The sequence below is a fragment of the Protopterus annectens genome, chromosome 1.part0, assembly GCF_019279795.1.
Source record: "Protopterus annectens isolate FY-2018-M chromosome 1.part0, PAN1.0, whole genome shotgun sequence".
NCBI classification, from domain to species: domain Eukaryota; kingdom Metazoa; phylum Chordata; order Ceratodontiformes; family Protopteridae; genus Protopterus; species Protopterus annectens.
The window spans coordinates 199,499,959-199,521,376 of record NC_056725.1 but is presented as its reverse complement, the minus strand read 5'-3'; the positions used below and the strand labels follow the sequence as shown (position 1 = coordinate 199,521,376).

At 43.9% G+C, this 21,418-nt stretch overlaps 1 protein-coding gene across 1 annotated transcript in view; it reads left to right on the top strand.

Annotated features, from left to right (window-relative positions):
- The window catches only part of LOC122789989 (hypoxia-inducible factor 3-alpha-like), a 925,419-nt gene that overhangs the window by 717,125 nt on the left and 186,876 nt on the right, over positions 1 to 21,418 (top strand). The window contains exons 9-10 of the mRNA XM_044057541.1: positions 11,168 to 11,367; positions 13,272 to 13,480. Coding sequence (XP_043913476.1) covers positions 11,168 to 11,367; positions 13,272 to 13,480 — 409 coding nt within the window. The remainder of the gene's footprint in view (positions 1 to 11,167; positions 11,368 to 13,271; positions 13,481 to 21,418) is intronic.

Sequence of the window (21,418 nt, the reverse complement as noted above, 5' to 3'; positions counted from 1 at the left end):
TGTTAAAGGTCCTGCCCAGGTCCAGATAAGATATACTATATGTACTGCATAATTACTGTCCAGCGTTTCTGTGACTTTTTTGAACCAGTTGTTCAGGTTAAGAAGGCAGGACCTACCTTTGATAAAGTCTAGAGTTAAGAGTCTGAGAACATATTCCATAGCTTTACATATGAGGCTGGTGAGATTAATGGGTCTGTAGTTACAAGGGTACATGATAGACCCTCCCTTATGTAACAGCATTACAATGTCTTTTTTTCTAAGCTCAGGAATTTAACTGGTAGAGGCCTAAATTAAAGAGGTTAAGTAGGGGTTCAGATAGTCCATATTTTGTAATAATAATTAAGCAACATGGTGTGTTATCAGGACAAGTGGTATCAGGTCGCGTGGTAGATAGGCTGAATCAGACCAAGACCATGCTGCTCGGTACCCTAGTCAGACAAACCCATGTTCTTAACAGCTGGAATATCAGCTGCCAGAACAGGTTCACCCTGGGGATGGCTAACAGGTATTGTTGCCTGAAGTGTGGGTTGACCACCCCCCTCTATGTTACCCACCATCTCCATCAAGTCAAAATGCAGGACTCCTATTTTTCTACATTCTGATGCTCAGGAGCCTGAGGATCAAGGGAGTGTTCATATCCCAGCTTGAATACAGCCTTCCCTTAAATTACTGCTGTTTGCCAAAAAATAGACCCTTCAAAGTACTGATCTGATGTTGTTAATCTTCTTTCCATTCATCACTGATGGGTTTGATTCCGAGCCCTTGGAACCGAGTCGGCCTATTACCAAGCTCGCGCCAGCCAAAAACTCTCGAGCTAAGCCTCTACTCACAATGCCTTTCTTCCTGTTACCTCAGATCTCGTTTGGCACATAGCCGTAAAGCCGCATTTCAGCCAAGCTCTCAGCTAAGTGGAAACTTTTTTAACATTTGTGTAAAAAATTTGTTTGCTTCTAAAAATTTGTGAGCTATAGTTCTTTTCCTGTCAAATTACAGTAGTTTTAGATATTTTTCTCTCTTCTACCTTTTTCAGTACCATTGTTGGTACGACCCTTTTCTCTTTACGCTTGTGGTATTCCTTGAATACCATAGTTGGTATTCCTTCCCTGTTCTTTCTACTCTAGTTGCTGTGTTTTTGTTACTAGATTTGTTGTGATTCTCTGCTTGTGTTTAAATCCTTTCTGTCTTAGGAAATTAGAGTTTCATTTTTTCTGAAGTTTTGAATTGTTGTGTTTACTTCTCAAGATGTCGGATAAGAAGGTTACATCGGGTTTAAAACACTGTACCTCGTGTAATGGTAAACTACCTAATAGTGACTCTCACGATGATTGCGTTTATTGTTTGGGGGTGTTCCACCTTTCAGTGCAGCCTCCCTATGGGATCTGGCAAAGTTTCATCCAACGCACTCTCAACGATTGCAAGAACAAACTAATTTTGAAGGGACTACTTAAATCTCCCTTTTCAGAGGCCCTTTCTGCGATGGAGGTCTCAACCCCTCCTATGAAAGTTAAGAAAAGGCCCCATTTGGTTCCCTCTTCACCCTCAGGTGACCAGGGTAAGTCTGTGAAACCAAAAATTCAAAAGTTATCCTCGGAGCATAAAGCACTTCGATTATTGCTATATCGGTGACAGCTTCATCGCCGGCTCCAGTACTACCTCTGGCACCGACTATAGATCTCACCTCCCTGCTACAACTTCGGCACCTGTGGCTATTTCGGCACAGTGCACACCTTCGATGCATATCTCTGCAGTGATGATTGGACCTCCCATTTCAGCTCCGAGTGTCCCTTTGGCACTGACCTCTGTTACGGCAACACTGGATTTGACCCCACTACTTCCTGTCTCTAAACTCGAGACATCGATGCCTGCAGATCACACACCACGGAGCCGATACTCTCTGTCTGTAGACCCGTTCTTAGGTCAGGTGTATAGCTCATTCTTGGATTGACCTGACTCCCCATCCCGAGTATCCAATAGATCCACTAGGACCCTTTCAGCCCATGCCACCCATCCTCTGGCAGGGCTTGGGTTGTCCTCTCCACGGACTCCATCCTATTCTCTTCCTTCAACCATTGTGGTTCCGAAGCCTTCTGGTTCGACATCCTTCCCGGAACCCCCATCTCAGCGCCTGTAGTGGACCTCACTGAGGCTCCAGGTCCAACCCTGTGGTCCTTGGTTCCTGCTGAACTGGTCCTTCCTCAATCTTGTGATTGGGCAGTGGGCTCCTCGGTTCTGGGCACGGTTCCGTGTGGTCCTTCGGTTCCGCCCTCGGTGGCAGTAGCCTCCTCTGCACCAATCCAGCTTGAGGCTCCATCCTCGGCAGTGGGTTCGATGGAGAGGGGTGTGACCCCGGTTCCGAGGTTGTCCCTCTCGGTTCCAGGCTCCCATCCCTCTTCGGGTGGACCTGCTTTCAGTATGATGGAGAGGGCACTCGCTTCTGGAAGCATTCCGCTGATGTCAGAACCCCAGTTTTTTTCCCCCTGAGCTACAGCTGCCACAGACCACCTCCCCAGGGCACTGGGCAGGGAAGCAGCAGGAAACCCCAGTTCAGGGCACCCACTCTTCCGAGTCCTCCTCGGACGCCCCCAATGAAGAGCCTCCATGGAAGAGATTGTGCAAGAGGAAGCATGTTGACTCACCGGAAGAGACTTTAACAGAAGACATGGATGATGATGATGATGATGATGAGGGGTCCCCTCGGTCACCCCCTGATGATGTCTCCTTTTGAGACATCCTGGAAATGTTAAAGCAGAGGGGTGACTGGAAACCCTCCAACCCTTCCTCTGAGGAATCCGTGTTCCTGCAGGCTTTACGTCCCCGGCCATCTACCTCATGGGTGACCCCGCCTGCTAACGAGCTAGTCCAGTTCATTGTGCAACATGCATGGAAGAACCCTGACTCTACTGAGGTGATCCCTCAGAGACCTGACAAAATTCTTTCCCCCTCCCAAGGAGAACCCAGACTGGTCCAGAGGGTTACCAGCTGATACTGTGGTGGTGGCAGCGGCCACAAAAAAGGATCTGGCTGAAGAGAGTCCTGCTGTCCATCTGCCCAGCAGGGAGTCCCGGGCCGTGGACAGATGGGGGAAGTGAGTATTTGCATCAGCGACCTTGGCCATTCGGTCTCTGAATTATTTGGCACATTTTACAAGGCTCCAAAGAGACTTGATCTCAGAACTGTCTGGAACACTCGTAGGACAGATGTCTGATGAGGTACGGGACAAAGTTGCCTCACAGCTGGCTACCTTGGAATTGATCTCCAACTCATCCATGAGATTGCTCTCACATGCAACCGAAGGGGCGGCTAGAGCTGCGGGTTCAGGCATTGTTATGAGGCGCCATGCCTGGATGCGCATTTATGACTTCGCAGATCCCTTCAAGTCTGTCGAAGCATCTTCCCTTTTTAGTTCCAAAGTGAAGGACACCCTAGCCAGGTGCTAGCAGGACAGTAAGACCCTTTCTGCCATAGACCTTCATTTGTCCAATCCCCAACGCTCCTTTTCTAGGAACCAGAGGAGTGGAAAGATGTGGCAAATAAAATCTCAGGCTCTTTTCCGTGCCACACGTGGTGATGATACCCCCAGAGGCAGAGGGGGTAACGAATCCAGAAGACGCCTCTCTAGAGGCAAAGGGGATCCATGTAACCAAGACTCCAGAGACTTTCTCTGGACAGTCTTACCAGCGCTTCTGAAGAGCTGCCTGATTGCTTGCCTCTGGAAGCAGTCGGGGGTAATTTCTGTCTGCACCAAGCTGCCTGGCACTCTATTACCACCGATCATTGGGTGCAGAGTATAATTACCAGAGGTTATACCATTCCCCTTATTTTTTATCCAAAACTTGCAACAAAATTTCCTGACATTCCACCCAGTCAGAGGGAAGAGGCAGCTTCAGAAGTAGAAAAGCTATGCCAAAAAAGAGTCATCCAACCAGTCCCACCAGACTAATGCAGATCCAGATTTTACTAAAGATTCTTTTTAATGCCAAAAAAGACAGGGGACTGGAGACACATTCTGGATCTCAGCTGCTTGAACAAGTCTGTTGCCCAAAACAAATTCCGGATGGTCACTGTTCTGTCCATCCTCCCTTTTCCGAGGGAGGGCGATTGGATGTACTCGATGAATCTCCAGGATGCGTATTACCATATCAAAATGGACAAGTGCTCCAGGAGTCTGCTTCGCTTCCGGCTAGGAGCCAATCGTTAACAGTTTTGTACCCTGCCGTTCAATCTCTCTACAGCCCCCAGAGTGTTCACAAAGTGCATGGCAGTGGTCAAAGCTCACTTGAGACTGCAAGGATTCCAGGTGTTTCCATATTTGGACGATGCTCTCCTCACCACCCCCACCAAGTGTCTTCTGGTAACAGCTCTACAATACACACTTTCTCTAGAGGAGATTTTGGGGATAACGGTACACTAGGAGAAGTCAAACCTAGTCCCAACCCAGCAGATAGAATTTATTGGAGCAGTCTTCAACACCCAATCCTGTGTGGTGTCACTCCCAGTTTACAGACTCCAGAGATTGAGGCTTCAACTCCGGGTGATACTCTGTCAAAACAAAGTCTCAGCGAGAGAAGTTCTTCAAGCCCTAGGATCCATGGCAGCTTCAATCCCGCAAACATGCAAATTCTCCAATAGCTTCTTTTTTCTCAGTGGTTCCCGAATCACCACCCTCTGAATTTCCAGATCCAGATAACCAACTCCTGCAAACAGGACCTTCTTTGGTGGATGAAGCCAGACAGAACTTTGGAGTCACCCTTTCCAGTCCCCTCAGCTCAAGGCCATTGTGATCACGGATGCTTCCCTGATCGGGTGGAGGGGCCATTTCCAGGGAAAGATGGTCCAAGGTACATGGCCAACCTGCATATCACCGTTCTGGAACTGAGAGTGGTGCTGTTAGCGTTGCAGGCATTTCATCTGGTTCTTCCTTCTGAGACAATTACAATCCAGTCAGACAACATGCCAGTGGTCTGTTATATCAACAAGCAAGGAGGAACCATGTCCTATCCCTTATGTCGAGAGGCCATGAGGATTTGGCAGTGGGCGATAGCTTCCAACCGCTTTCTGATAGCAATGCACATCCCAGGGAGTTCCAATGTGATTGTGGACAAATTGAGCAGATGTATTCTCCTGCCCCGTGAGCGGTCCTTCAATCCTGATGTGGCAGCAGAAAGTTTCAGCCACTGGGGCCAACCATGCTGCGACCTTTTCACCTCCCCATCAAACAACAAGTGCAGCAGCTATTTTGCCCTATTCCCCCCAAAGGGAGAGTCCCCGAGGGACGCTGTTATTCACGATTGGCCCACAGGACTTCTTTATGCTTATCCCCCCATTCCTCTGATCCCACAGTTCCTAAAGAAAGCTCATCAGTTGAAATGCAAAGTGATCCAGATAAATGGAAAAGGTTTTCTCTCTGGTCAAAGGATAACATGCTAGATCCGTATTTGGCTCCAGCCACAGCAGTTTTGCAATACTTGTCTAAGTTTTTTGAGGAGGGTGCTGCAGCCTCAACCATACGAGTACATCTGGCTGCAATTTTGAATTACCATAATGGGCTGGACAGTACTCCTCTTATCTCACTACATTTATGGAAAAGTTTTCTCAAAGGAGTCTCACACATCAGGCCCCTTGTCAGATAGCCTATAGAGCCATGGAACCTCATGTTAATTCTACAGTCTTTGACTCAACCCCCTTTTAACATGCAGCGGTGTGACCTGAAATTTTTGTCTTGGAAATCCTTGTTTTTGGTAGCTATTACATAAGCCAGGTGGGTTTCGGAGGTACAGGCACTGTGCATCAAGAGACCCTGTTTGGTCTATCACTCCAGACGAATCTATCTTTCCTCCCCAAGGTTGTTTCTGACTTCTCCATCAATCAGTCCATTGACCTACCAGTGTTCTTTCTGCATTTTTCTAATAAAGGAGAGTACTGTCTACATTCCTTGGATGTACACAGACAACTGAGATTCTATTTAGACAGAACCAAAATTATGCACAAGTCTGACCAGCTTTTCATTTCCTTTTTCTGGACCTAGAATGGGAAATTCTGTATCCAAGATTACTTTATCGAAATGGCTAAGGGACTGTAAACGCATCTCTTATTCTTCCACAAAAGAACCTATGCCACTGGTTAAAGCCAATTCCACTAGAGCTGTGGCAACATCTGTAGCTTTCCACTCCAGGGCGTCTATGGATGATATTTGTGCAGCAGCCACTTGGGCTAAACCCCACATTTTCATCTATCATTACAAATTGCATGTGGTCTACAGAGTGAGAGCTGCCTTTGGCTCAGTGGTACTCAGGAACTTTCTTCCATAAGGGCCGCCCATGTATCTCAAGGTAGCTTGGGATTCTGTCCCATCACTGATGAATGGAAAGAAGATTAACAACATCAGATAAAGAAGTTATGTCTTACCATAACGTTCCGTCTGTATTGTTCATCTTCTTTTATTCATCACTTCCCACCCTCCTTCCCCCTCCAAAGGCTCCTGGGGGATACTTTGGGTCCAAGTGGTGTCTTAGGGCATTTGCACAGAGGGGGCCTCTGCTTTCCTGGTCTTTCACGGGCAAATTCGATCTGAGGTAACAGGGAGAAGGGCATTGTGGGTAGAAGCTTAGCTCAAGAGTTTTTGGCTGGCGCGAGCTTGGTAATAGGCTGACTTGGTTCCTAGGGCTCAGAATCGAACCCATCAGTGATGAATGAAAGAAGATGAACAACACAGATGGAATGTTATGGTAAGACATAATTTTTAACAGACATGGTAGGTTCATTCTTTTCTAATCGCAATCAAGTTGGACAGCTCTCTTAAGCAGGGCAAAGTGGCATACATAACACATAATTCACCTCAGCAGTGTGCCTCACAACAGCCCTTAAGGCAAAACACCATACCTAACACGCTAGTAATAGGAGACTCTATAGTAAGGCAGACAGATGTTCCACTCACCAGGCTAAACAAGGAGAAGGTTACTGTCAGCTGCCTGTCGGGTGCTCAGATCCGCCACATAACACAAGCACTTAGGTCACTCCAGAACAAGTACAAGTATCACGCTGTCATTGTACATGTTGGTGTGAATGATGTAAGACGTACCTCCCTGGACTACATGAAAAGAGACATTGAGGAGCCTTCTGATCATGTAGCCCAAGCTGGTATGACCCTGACCTTGAGTAGCATACTACCTTCACCTAGAATGATACCACAATACAAAGACAAAATGATCAATTTCAACAATTGGCTAAGCTTCTGGTGTCATTCTAAGGGGATCCAGTGTCTGTCTGCCTGGGATGACATGATAGACAAGCCTTGCTGTTTTGCCAGAGATGGGTTGCACCTGTCACACCTAGGTTTTCGAATACTGGCCAAGGCTCTTGCCATCCCCATAGTGCCTTTTTTAGGCAAGGCTCAAAGGACAAACCAACCACCATAACCAGCACAGGTAACCAAAAACTAAGGGTAATGCTACTCAACGCCAGAAGTCTCAACCTCAAAATGCACACACTCGAGGCTCTCCTCAGCATGGAGAAAATCAATGTTTGTGCAGTGACGGAAACCTGGTTCAAGGCTCAAGAGAGCACCCCAGCACTGCCAGGTTACAATTCATATCATACCTTCCGGCCTCAGTTACCGGATCGCAGTACAAAGGGCGGAGGTGTATCCATATTCATCAAGGACACCCATATCTCCAGGTTAGTAGCGCAGCATGATGCCCCAGAGATCATCCATGCGCAACTATCAGCAGGCAAAACCACATTTCAAGTCATAGCCGGTTATAAATCGCCCACCATGTCCCAAGATGCTCACTCTGCATTCCTTGAGACATTGGAAAATATAAAGGTCCTACCCAACACCATAATCTTGGGTGATTTCAACTACCCTGGTATAGACTGGGCGAACTACCAATGTTCCAACTCCTATGCTCAGTCATTCATAGAATTTATAAATTCAAATGCCCTTGAACAACTAGTATGGTCCCCCACTAGAGGGGACAACATATTGGATTTAATCATCACAAATATGGGCGCCCACTGTACCACACCCATTATCACTCCCTCCTTGGTCAGATCCGACCACAAACTGATAACCCTGGACATCCTCACCCCTCCACCTCCCCCAATCAAAAAAACCATAGTCAAAAACCTTTCCAAAGAAAACTTCAAACTACTTGCATCCGAAGTGGAAAGCTTCACTATTCCCTTGCAGAAGGATAATGATATCCAGGATGCGGAACCCTACACCAAGGCACTCTATATGCATCTTCAGGATTGCATGGACCATGCTATCCCAAATAAAATCAAGACTCCTTCCTCAAGCAAGACGAAACCAGTCTGGTGGACCCCGGCCATAAGCAAACTTTACAATAAAAGGAGGAGACTTATACAAAAAAGGCCAAATCTCAAGTAGAAAAATCATCCCTGATCAGCATTAGTAAGAAATTGAGGGCCCTCATCAAGTCAACTAAAGCTAATTTTGAAAAGAAAGTTGCCAAGGACGCCAAGGATAACCATAAGGCCTTCTATGGCTACGTCAAAAACCTAAATGGCAACGCTCAGGTCTGTTCTGAGTTAGTACAAAATGGAACAAAATACACTGACCTTTCTGACATTGCCAACATCTTGGCTGACAGGTTCAGTGCAAATTCCCTCCCCCCCCCCCACCACCACCTACAGGGCCTATTACCATTCCAGGGGATTGTGTAAGTCCAATTATTACTGATACGTTGGTTAACAAGCCTCTATCTAAAGCTAAAAACACTGCCTGCATGGGTCCAGATGGTGTCCCAGGCTGTGTCATACGCGAGCTCCAAAAGGAATTAACCCCGCATCTTAATACCCTGTTCAGTCTCATCCTCTTCACAGGATATGTGCCCAGAGAATGGCACACAGCAACGGTGGTCCCGCTACACAAGGGTGGGGCCAAAACTGACCCTGGGAACTACCGACCAATAAGCCTGACCAGTCTGATCTGTAAGGCTATGGAGCGAATCATTTTGGAACTCATAAATGGAGAGATTGGGAACCTCCAGTCGCTGGACCCCACACAGTTCGGCTTCGTCAAGGGCAGATCATGCCTCCTGAACCTGGTGGATTTCTTTGAGATAGTTACTCAGGCTATATATAAGGGAAAGGAGGTACACATGGCTTACCTTCACCTTGCTAAAGCATTTGACACCATTCCCCATTTGGGTATTATTGATAAGCTCACCAGCCTGGGCATAAACCCTTACGTCACAAGATGGATCACAAACTGGCTCTCAGACAGATCCCATAAAGTAAGAGTAGCGGGATCTATGTCCGAATCCAGACCAGTAATGAGTGGTGTGCCTCAGGGCTCTGTCCTGGGGCCCCTCCTGTTTGGCATATACTTCTCAGAAGTACAGGCAAGCACGGAAGGGCTGTGGCTGACTAAGTTTGCGGACGAGTGCAAACTGGGTGCTATAATAGAGTCTCCGGCCGACATGGAGATCCTCCAGAAGGGCCTAAATGAGACTGATGCATGGTGTCAAAGCCATGGTCTCAAGCTAAATGCAAAAAAATACGTAGTAATCCCCCTTTGGAAAAAACAGAGTACCTGCAAACTACAACATAGGAGGTAATCCCCTGAAATCTGAAGAAGAAATAAGGGATTTAGGGACACAAGTAGATAGCCAGCTTTCCTTTGATAACCATGTTGCCAAAGTGGTTAGAAAATCCTTCTATGTGACCCATCTGATCATGAAAGGGTTCGCATCAAGATCTAAGGATGTAATGGTGCCCCTCTACTCTTCCCTCATCAGACCCATTATTGAGTACACTGCACCAATTGGAATGTACCTGGCTAGACATCTCCAACAGCTGGAGAGACCACAGAGGTACCTAACCAAGAGAATTACTGGCCTCAAACAGTTGCCCTGTGCAGCACGATTGAAAAAGCTAAGACTGTTCTCTGTTGCATACTGCTTTCTCAGAGGCGATCTCTGTCTAACGTACAGAGCCATGTCCAACCCAGAATTGTTGAACATGCTGCATCTTAGCAAAACCAAATCTACTCGAGCTACACGTTCTAGGGATATAAACCTCAACACAACAATGAATAGAACATGCTGGAGGGATAGATTCCCTTCGCAGAGACTTCCCTTACTATGGAACAGGGTCTCGATCTACATAAGACAGAGCCCCTCACTATCAGTCTTCAAGAGGAACCTTGATGAGTGGATTTGTAACAGAAAGTTCACACCGGGGATCACACCAACAGCACTACTAGATAGGGGCCAAGGGTACTAGCTGCTAGTACAAGGGTCTAGGGAACTACTAAAGGGGCGGTGAATACCGCATAAAGTGGCTGGGCTAATATATGCCTTTGGGCAGATAGCTTAGTACCAACCTATGAACTTATGTGACTGTCTGCCTTTGTCTTTAAGCTGGTAATTGCAAAACCCTTATTGGTCCAATAAAAGGTATTGCATCACATGTATTCCATTGTCTTTGTGTTCTCTGTCTAACCTGTCTAATTCTTTGTATGTTAGGTTAATAACTTCTGTCCACAGTAATTATTGCTGACACACAAGGTAATTAGAAAAAAATATAATGAAAGCAAAAACTCCAGTATTATGTTGATACATATACCTGGTTTCAGATTTATGTGAACCTGAATATTAAGAAGCCAATGTAAGGAAATTTGGACAAAAAGAAAACTCTCTGTGGTTTCCTGGAGTGGACTACTAGGATAATAAGAACAGAATACCAGTAATACAGTGCTTTATTAAAAAATAATTTATGAAGTTGTTTCTTTCATCTTAGAAGTCTTAATTGAGTTCCAAGTGACACACAAAATCATAAATGTACTTTCCTGTTTTATGGATAAATTTATCTGATCCTCCATAAGAGGTCTTTGATTCTGTCTCCCTTGTTTACACCCATAGTTTCTACCATAATTCTGTGTAAATGTACTGGTCTGCTGTTCTGTGTTGTTTACTGAACATTTTTATTAAAATTAATTTTTTAAGAAAGCGTGACTTTCATGATTACCATCATCTTAAATAAATAAGCGAGCAGAATGGTACCTTATGCCTGTCGTGTTGGAATTTTATGGAGGTGACACTAACTAATTTAGGACAGTAACTGTTTTTTTGTCCTTTTAAAATTGATCCAGCTCCTTCTGTAGTGATCTAATATTTTTTCGTTTTACCTTTGTGCCCTGCAGCAATGTTGAAGAGAGTGACTATATATTCTCATTGGAGCAGACAGAACATAAGACAAATGGCAAGGCTATAGATACCAAGGCAAACTCGTCAGACGAAGGTGGTGATCTCAGGTCCCATCTGAACAGGAGCACAGAGGACCTTTCCCAGCTGGCAGCATCACCTGAAGAGGCCATTGTTCCACTTGACTTAAGCATGCCAGGTATTTGAGCCTTGAATTTAGATTAATAGGTTCTTAGGTGTTTACTAGTCTAACGACCACAAGGGCCTTTTTAAGCCTAGCCATGCATCCCAAATCTCTGACAAGTTCTGAGACAAGCAGGGACTGGAGAAATGAAACATTTACAAGCTAGACTTTAGATGTCCAAGAAAAGGGAGAATTTGTGTGTCGTTTATTTGCTTTGAGATTACTTTGTACATTTGGGAACATGTGCAACAGTCCTGTTCATGAACGTACTGGTGAGCTCAGATCCTCACTTTATTCATCATCTGTTTGTCTTAAGAATTAGTATTGAATGTCTCAGTCATGTGAATGTAAAAGCAATGTGCTGTTCTTTATATTATTTTTATATCTAGATTTCTGGACTCCTGAGGTATGCTGCCGATTGATTAACTTAGTCATCGTATTTGGTATGTATTTTGCAAAGGCAGCTGTTTCTAGTTCTGTGTCCCACATTTGAAGGAGCTGTGATAGTGTGACGTTATACGATTGGAGAACTTTCAAGAGAACACTTAAAGGTGATTGCTGTGTTGTCAATGAAGTGCTTTAGAAAAGTCTTGCAGGTTTGAATAAAACTAGATGTGGTTATGGGACAAGATAACGTGAATCCAGAAGGATTAAAGGAAGCCATGAATCTGTATATCTCGAGTTAAGCTTGATTTGATTGGGTTGTTGTGGTTATTGTACACTGTAGCAGTAGCTGTATGAAGGCTAACAACTGTAGTATAATGTTGAGGAAATGCTGCGAGTGTAGGAGGTTATTGGGGCTCACATTGAAATGATCTGAGGGATTTCTGTAAGTGAATATTATATGGAAATGGATTTGTGGAGAGTAGTGGTCATAGCTTTTTCAAAGTTTAATAAAGGAATCTGATGCTTCTAGGCACATAGTAGGTGCCATATATTAAGTTAAGACTATCTATATAATGTTAGGGGATGGAATAGATGAGAAATTGGTGTAAACTGACATGGTTACTTGTAATGGTGGTATATCGTGTGGGTACATGTTGGATGCAACAGAGCCATTTAAAGGCAGTGTAAAATAATTGAAAATTGTATTCATACCAGAAAATTCATAGAATGCCAGCTTATATGACATAACTGGGAGAATTATGGCATTAGAGAGTTCACTAACAAAATAAAATCCTTGGCTATATAGTGCCCACAGACATGGATATAATGTTGCATTAAAGTAGCACAGGGTTCTGTGGTTAGCTGAGAATATTAACTATGTTTGCATTGAAGGTCAGTATCAGCTAGGTGGAAATGATGTTTCCTCTGAATTAGTTAGGGTGAATATGTAGCTGATGTTGAAAAACTGTGTCCATTTTCAGGAAAGTACATTTTGAAAGATGTACTGACAGAATGAGAAATCTTTAAAAAAAAGTGCAGGTAAAATGGCCCAGGCATATATGAAAATGTTCATGATGCCAGATTGTGAGACTGCACCTTGAAAAAAATTAGGGATAAATAGAAATTGAAATGGCACATTAGAAAACAGCAGATGTTGAACAGGGTAACCAGATGACAGTACAGAAATTGTTTTCATATTAGAAGGATCAGCCAGAACTGCATAGAGTATGGTAGCATAGAAGACAAGGATTGAATAGCTGAAAACTTATACGAGGAGTTTTCATTAGTGACAGATTTCCTTCATAGAGGTGTGCTGAAGGAGTGGTAATATTTGCACTTCATGGGGAACATACATGAGACATGATCTAATTTTTCAATAACATTAATGGAAAGTCACCTAATTTATGATCAAAGAACATGTGCAGCTTGGTGGAACATGGGACATAATTTTTATATAACTTGCGCTTGTGAAGGATAGTAGTAACCCACTATAAGCTGAGGCTCCAGCATCTAATAAGATGTTTTTCTTGTAGGAGTCAAGGAGAATAGAGTGTTTGCCTTTTTGAATCCTTCAAACATAAAGGATGAAGAACTGCTGCGTACCCCAGAGAAGTACTGTAGTCCTGACCTCAAGAAGCTGCTGTCACCAATATTCGATAGTCCAAAGTCGAAGATGGTGTCAGTCAAATATGAAAAAGAAAATAAGCCAGATGATGAACCAAAGAGCCCAGCACAGTCAGTGGTAAGCCTGTTAGGCCTCATGATATACAAAGCAAGCATTAATTCATAATGTTTAAGGTACTAACCTGTAAAGTTGGAGACTTGGGTTTGAATCTCATTAGCTCCCATTTACATACTGTATGACTTACCTTCCTTGAGCTTCCAGAGATTCACTGGAAATGAATTTCAATTTTCTAGTATTCCATTAGGATTATTCAGTTACAAAATACAAAAATATGTAAATAATTAAAAAAAGCATAAACTGGGTTCGTGACAATAGATGTATTAGTGTTAATGCATTTAGTACTTGTTCAGAATGTGGTAGACACTGTGACATAATAACTTGCTCAAACAGCAATGCTAAGTGCCTGTTTTTCATATACTGCTGTGAAGTACACTTAATAGCCATTAAACTGATCAAGGGCTGTTTTAATATGGTAAAGCATGTGATGGAAGGATGTAGCAGCCCTGCTTTCTCAGTGCCACCAAACAGTGTTGCATCCTTTAAAGTCTTATGTAGATGTCAACTGACACTCTTTTGCTGTGAGGCAAATTGTAATTATTTACCAGGTTATGGGACAAGATAACACAAACCCAGAAGGATTAAAAGGAAGCTACAAATCTGTATTTCTAGAGTTAGGCTTTGATTGGGTTGTTGTGATTATTTTACATTGCAGCAGTAGCTGTAAGAAGGCTAACAACTGTCAGTATAATGTTGAAGAAATGCTGCAAGAGTGTAGGAGGTTAGTGGGGCTCATATTGAAATGATCTGAGGGATTTCTGTAAGTGAATGTTATATGGAAATGGATTTGTGGAGAGTAGTGGTCATAGCTTTTTCAAAATTTAACAAAGAAATCTGATACTACACTGTGCACTTTCTTCAGGGATTCATGTCTTGTATTCCTATGGTGCATCATGCAGAATGACCCTAAACAAAGCTATGGAACCAAACCACGGACCCTCTAGAACAATGCATTCTAGTATTTTCAACATTTGCAAAAGATCTGATGATGTCCCAACTGAAATAACTGTTGCAGTATTCAAAACAATTGTGTTCTCATCTGCTAAAGTCTGGCTAGGGTACCAAAGCTTTACCTTCTGAGAATGTATATCCAGATGACCTTAGAATGTCTGTGTAGGGGTATACAGATGGACTACCATACATATGTAATCCTCAGACTACCTTGCCGCAAGCCCAAACAAAGGCTGTTGCTCCCAATGGACTGTTGTCGTTTGGTCATTTGTTAGTGTAGCTTCACTTTTCAGATTCAGATAACTGCCCTGTTGTGAATCCTTCCTTACTGACCTTTTGTATGTGTATTGATTTGTTAGATGTCAGCTAGGAGGAGTAAATGTGAGTACGGTAGGCAGATTCAGTACAAGGACTTTTACAGTAAGTGCCCGTTCTGTCTAAATCCTGAACATGACTACAGGTCCTGTTCTGTTTTTCAGTTGTTTCTTCCAAAATCTCTCTTGTCCAGGCTCTCCACTTAATATTTTCCTCAAGACAAAATGTTTAAAATGCTTAACCCTCTCTACCATGTCAGAATCCTCAGATATAAGCTTTCTGCCCAAGAAAAAAATAAAATAAAAACAAAAAACAGAGGATTCGTGTTCTGACATCTCTAAATCGGATGTACTTGCTGTGGTGGTCAACCCTGAGGTACGTCAAACTGTATCCCAAGAGGCCATTACTACAACCATGCCTGAGGCCTTGTAGTCTGAATACTCCAATGAACCACATCTTATTATTTGGAGGACCCACACGGACTCCCTTAGATACTGATGTTTTTGTTGTTCTTCTTCTTTCGGCTTTTCCTGGTTAGGGGTCGCCACAGCGGAACTCTGGTCCGTTAATGATTGGCAGTAGATTTTTTACGGGTGCCGAGGTGCCAGCTGGACGCCCAACCTTCAGCGAAGGCACACCCATTCTACGCATGTCTTTCGAACACCACTCGACCGCGGGAAGGACATGCAGACTCCACACAGAAGGTGCTTCAGCCGAGAATCGAACGGGAGAACCTCTTGCTGTGAGGCAACAACGCTACCGTTGCACCACCGCGGCTTTTCCCAGAACACTTATCAAAATTTGCCACTCTCATAAGCTGGTACAAGCAGATGTCACCCCAGAAAAGAAAAAAACAAAAACTTAAACTTACAATGTCCCCTTCAGCTGCCAGGGAAGAAGAATGGATTGATTTTTCTCCAGGGCTATTTAAAGCCTCCATCTTTAGTGGCCCAGCCTACACAAGTTACACCTTGGAAACAGGCATTGGATCCCTCATTCTCTAAGGAGGAATCTGAGATGGATTCAAGCCATTCCTTGGACTACTCTTCCCAACTACATTCTGCAGAATAGCAATCCTCTGACTAGGGAGTCTCCCTCTCTCCTGATTCAGCATTAGAAGTGGCTTCCTTCAGAGAAACATTGCAAAGCATGATGAAGCACTTTGAATGGTAATCTAAGTAAGTATTAGAAGTGCAAAAAAGGTACTACACCATTGTAGAGATAGGCATTCATGCACCACCTCCAGTTTCCCCCCTGTGCTAGAGGCTTATCTGGATGCATTTCAGGCTAATGCATCCACACCTGATTTTCAACCTTAAGTACCCAAAAGGCCAGATAGATTCTACAAATTTCCTTATGAACTTAAATACCTATACACAAACCCTGTGGCAGATCGTGTTGCAGTTTCCTTGGTCTCAAGATGTCCTCCCGACTGATAAGGACAGTCAAGCAGTGTATAGATGGGGGAAAGAATGTACTTGTCCTCCACACTGGCTTTCACAGCCAAACTCAAATGACTAAGTACTTATTGTCTTTGCTTCAGTCCTTGTGTAAGGCCATCACAGAGCGTCAGACACTTAGTGGTCCAGGCTTCCCAAGTAACCAGACGCAATGTATGATGCAGTGAGTGCTTCTTCCAGGACAGCCGTTACTGGTTCAGTCATCAGATGTGCTTTGCTGCGAGGTCAGCCTAGCCCTGAAGACTTCAAGTCTTAACTCTTAGATGCTCCTCTGGATAATAACCTCCTGTCACAAACTGCCAGTCTTTTTAAAGCACTACAAGAACAGGGTAAAACAATGAAAGACTGCCATCAGCTTCTCCTTTACAGTTCCTAGGTGTCATAGAAATTATCTAGAAAAATCTACTTCCTTTGTTAAGAGGGACTCTAGGCCCTCTCATGTGCAAAGGAAAGTAAGAAAAGATTCCCAGATAAACCTCAGATGGATACTCCTTCTGGGAGGCTTCAGTTTGGTAGCAGGCTCCTATGATTATCTCCCTACCCTCTCCCTCCTCACTTCCAGCCCTTCCAAACCCCTCTCAAGAAGATTTTCTCTCTCTCTCCCATTCTGAAGAAACAGTGACCTTGGGCAAATGAGTCCTGAACATCCTGTCTGGGGAATGCACCTTCCTCCATCCAAGCAGATTAATCTCCTGCATCCTCTGTCGATTAAACTCATTACTAAAAGTGCCTACCTTCAAAATGCTGTCTTTGCAAACTGTTTTGCCTTTCCTTCTTCCTCTGATTTTCCTGGTGACCTGAGACCTAAAGAATACCTATCTGTACATTCCCATTCATCCTTCCTGCAGAAAATTTCTTCAGTTCTTTACTCGATTGTCACATTTTCAGTTTACTGATTGGTCTCTCTAAAGCTCCAGGGGTTTTCACAAAGTGTTTATCTCCCGTGGTGGCCTTTTGCCACACTCAGAGCATGTAAATCTTCCCTTATCTGGATGACCTTCTAATCCAGGCACTGTCCAAGGACATCTTCTTCAAGCATCTTCATTACACTGTAAGTTTCCAGACTCTTTTGGGATTCACTATTAATTTCAAAAAATTCCAACTCAGTCCTACCCAGGACTTGACCTTTCTGGGGTGCAGATTAGACACCTCCACCATGCATGGCTTTAAGCCTCAGGAGAAAGTCACCTCCATGACCAACTATTTCAGAACACTCTGCACAGAGACTCACTGCACAGCAAGAGAGATCCTCATTGCTCTGGGATTCATGCTTTCCGTAATTCCTATGCTCCCCCTCACCAGACTACACATGAGAAAAATACAGTGGTATCTGCAATTGGTGCGGTCCCAATGCTCACACCCTCTTGATGACCTCACCCCTTTTCTGCCCTACATCAAGAAGGAACTTTGTTGGTGGAGCAATCAGATCAGTCTCAACTAGGGCTTTACATTCTCTCCAGCCCCTCACAACTAATTCCTATTCACAGACACGTTGGACAGGGCATGGGGCTTGAATAGGAGTGCACAAAGCTCGAAGTGAGTAGCCTGCTCATGTACTAAAAGAAATCAACCTAAAAGAAATGAGGGCACTTCTGCAGGCCCTGCAGACCTTCTGCCATCTCTGGAAGCCAGGCAGTCTGCTGGTGTACACAGACAACACCACAGTGATGTGGCACATAAACAAGTAAAGAGGCGTAAGATCCTACCCCCTGTGCAGGCTGGCACAGGAGGCCTGGCACATTGCTTCCCACCTGAATCTTACACTCACTGCAATATATATTCTCTTTCAGGAGAATGTGGTGACAGACTACTTATGCAAGGACATGGAGGACCCTCGTGTGTCAAAGGTCTTTGAAAGATCTTCAAGGCTATCACTCTTTGGTGGGGAACATAACAATTTAACCTTTTTACTTCCACACATCATCACCATCTTCCTGTTTTCTGCACCAGGAACCCACCCTCAGTAGCTTGGAAGACAGATGTCATCTCCTTCCAGTGGACTAGAAAGTTCCTCTGTGCATAACATCCTCTGCCTCTACTTTTAGGACCCCTGCTCAGGATCCAGAAGGAGTCTCCAAAACTTCTGTTTCTGGCCCCCTTTTGACCAAGACAGCATTGGTTCCTCTTCTTTTTTATTCTGTGAAAGGGAAATTGCTAGAGACTGTCTCTACAACCAGCCAAGTGGAAAAAAATTCTCCCCTTGGTACCTTTAACACCAAGTGCAACCCCTTTTGTCAGACATACCCATGGTATTTCAATACCTCTGTGAGCTTCTACAGTCTGGTTTGGCCTATTCTTCTGTGAAAGCCCATTTATCTGTTATCAGTGCATGCTTACCTTTGGAGCCAGGGCTCATGTCCAGGACAGTGGTGGGATCAGTTCTGCACCTTAAACTTCAAGGAAACCCATTACTGTCATTGGAAGCATAGCTTTGTGTTGGAAAAACGTACTTTGCCCTGCTTTAAGCTAGCAGCTTCTGCCATCCTGAAGTTCTGCCCATGGAAAACCGTGCTTCTTCAGGCCCTCACCTCAGCTCGCAGATTTTCTGAACTTCATGCTCTCTTGGCCACTCCTGCTTTTCTCATCTTCCATAAAGATAGGGTAAGCCTTAGGGCCAAGCCTTCTTTCATGTCTGAAGTAGCTAATGATTTGACCCTGAACCAGGCCATCAACCTACCTTCTTTTCAAAATAGGGGAAAGTGAATACCACACTCTCTAGAAATTCACAGGCAATTGAGGTTTAGCTGGATAAAACTAATAATATCAGGAAAACAGATCAGCTGTTTGTTTCTTTCATGGACTCCAAGCTGGGACAACCAGTTTCTAAACAAACTGTTGCATCCTGGATTTCAAGGGCCATCTCCTTCTGCTACTCACACCATGGTTCCACTTTGCCCTTCTGTCGAAAAGCACATTCCACTCATGCAGTTTTTTTTTTTTGGTGACTTCTACAAAAGTGTGGATACCAGATCCATTTTAGAAGCTGCCACTTGGTCCTCTGTCTTCACCTTCACTAAACACTGTAAGTTACACACCTTTTCCAGGTCCAGGATGGCTTTTGCCAGAACAGTTTTGTCTGATGTTCTTGATTCTACTGCCTCTGTTTGGCCTTCCCCCTTTATTCTCTGTACAGCTCTGGGAGTCAACCATCTGTTGTGAATACTGTAACAGTGATCAGTAGGACATCTACTGTTATGGTAAGTTCTTACTCAACTCTCCTTTTTGGGCACAGCCTGTAAGCTCATTTAGGCTTCTTCTTCGCCCCTACAGTCTCATCAGTGTTACAGATAGCAGACTTTTCAGCATGTCCTTGAAAAATGCACCTATATTCTTATTAAGTGCAGAAAACTTGGTCTGACAAGAGGAATCTCCCTACACGTCAAATGGAACAAGAACAGTATTTCTGACTGTGAAAACATTTCATATCAAAACCGACAGTGCAGGTTATCGTAACAGAAAAAAGTTGCTTATTTTTGTACAGTGGCAGTCAGTAGACATGGGAAAACTGTGTGATTTGGACAAGAGGAAGGGAAAAGAACACAAAGGTGAGCTTGTGGGATTTTAGGGCATTAGAATATAATAAACTGTGGGAAACAGCAAAACTGAATTATGAGGCTGAATTTTATATATATATATATATATATATATATATATATATATATATATATATATATATATATATACTACATTATAATGAATTTGAGAAACAGCAAAGCTGGATTAGGGGCTGGGGACAAATAGAAACACTACTCTGGGATGGGATAGGGGTGCATTACTCAGGGCTAGAGACAAGGGTTTGGAAACTGTCAAAGGTAGGTCAGTGTGGCAAGGCAGGCAAGTGTGGCTGAAGATTAAAAGCTGGATAGAAGAAGACAGTGAGGTGGAGGAATACAAGGAGGTAAGCAGGAAGGAAACAAAAGGCGGTGAGGACAGCAAAGGCAGCAGCTGAAAGGAAGTTGGCAGAAGGGATCAAGAGAAGGAACATAGGCTTCTTCGGTTGTATAGAAGAAAGAAGGGAGGGACAGACTTGGCCAGGTCTAGCATAAATGTAAGGAAGGTCACAGCATACTGGGAAATGCATCTTTACTGAATGAATAATTTGCATCCTACTTTACAAAGTAAAGCAAGGGCATGAAGGGTGCCATACTAGAAGGGAGTTAAGACAAAGTGGGAAGAGTAGTGAAGAAAACCTAGCACAGAAATGGAGGCAGTAGGGTGGAAACTGTCATCCTTGAGGGTGGATAAAACACAGGGCCCGGATGTGCTGCCTCACAATGCTCTCAAGAATCTGACCAGTGTGCTGGCATTGACAAATTCTTCAGTTTTCTATAAATCACTGGTCATTTCAGCAGTTCTGGAGTACAGGAAGACAGCAATTCTAGTATCCTTTTATAAGGGGAGGAGAAGAAACACTCCAGACCTGTTAGCCTAACCACAATAATAAAGGAATTTGTGCAGAAAATGCAGAGGTAAAGGCAGTTTTTTTCACAGAGGACAGTAAACTCCAGACAAAAGCAAACATGGGTCAATGGACAGAAGTTGTTGGCATACAAACCCTATCTAGTTTTATGACAGGGTTACATGAGAAATCGACAAGGAATTACCTGTAAATGTGGTTTACCTGGACTTCAGCAAGCCCTTTGATTCTAGGGTTACCAACGATTGTGGCCAAAACTGGACCAAAGCCACACCTGTTGCACCTCCTGTAACCCCACCTGTCTCCTCCCTTCACCTCTCCCACTTTCTGTCCATTTTGTGACATCATGTGTATCTCAGGGGAGGAGGAAATCCCCTTTTCCTGGTTTCTGACATAATGGCATTGCGTTAGTAATGCTTTTCTTAAGTCGAAGCATACTGTAATTGGAAATTTATCAAACTCTGATAGTCTGTTTGCTGTTTAAAACAGAGTACCATAGTTTGTACAGTTTTCTCCAAACTACCAGAAAATTAGTTTGATTTCCCTGTAGTTCAGGGGAAAAATGGATAAATGGCAACCTTATTTGATTTTATCCCACATAGGTGCCTTCTATTAAAACTGAAGGTGTTGAGCTAAAGTGAAGTATAAGAAATTGGACTGCTGCATGGTTAAGAGATTAGGAGAGGGCTGTGCCAATTGGGACATTGTCAGGAAGAAAGAAGGTGATGAGTGGAGTACCACTGAGATATGTCCTTGGTCCGGTACTGTTTATAAAGATTAAGACATATCGGAGGG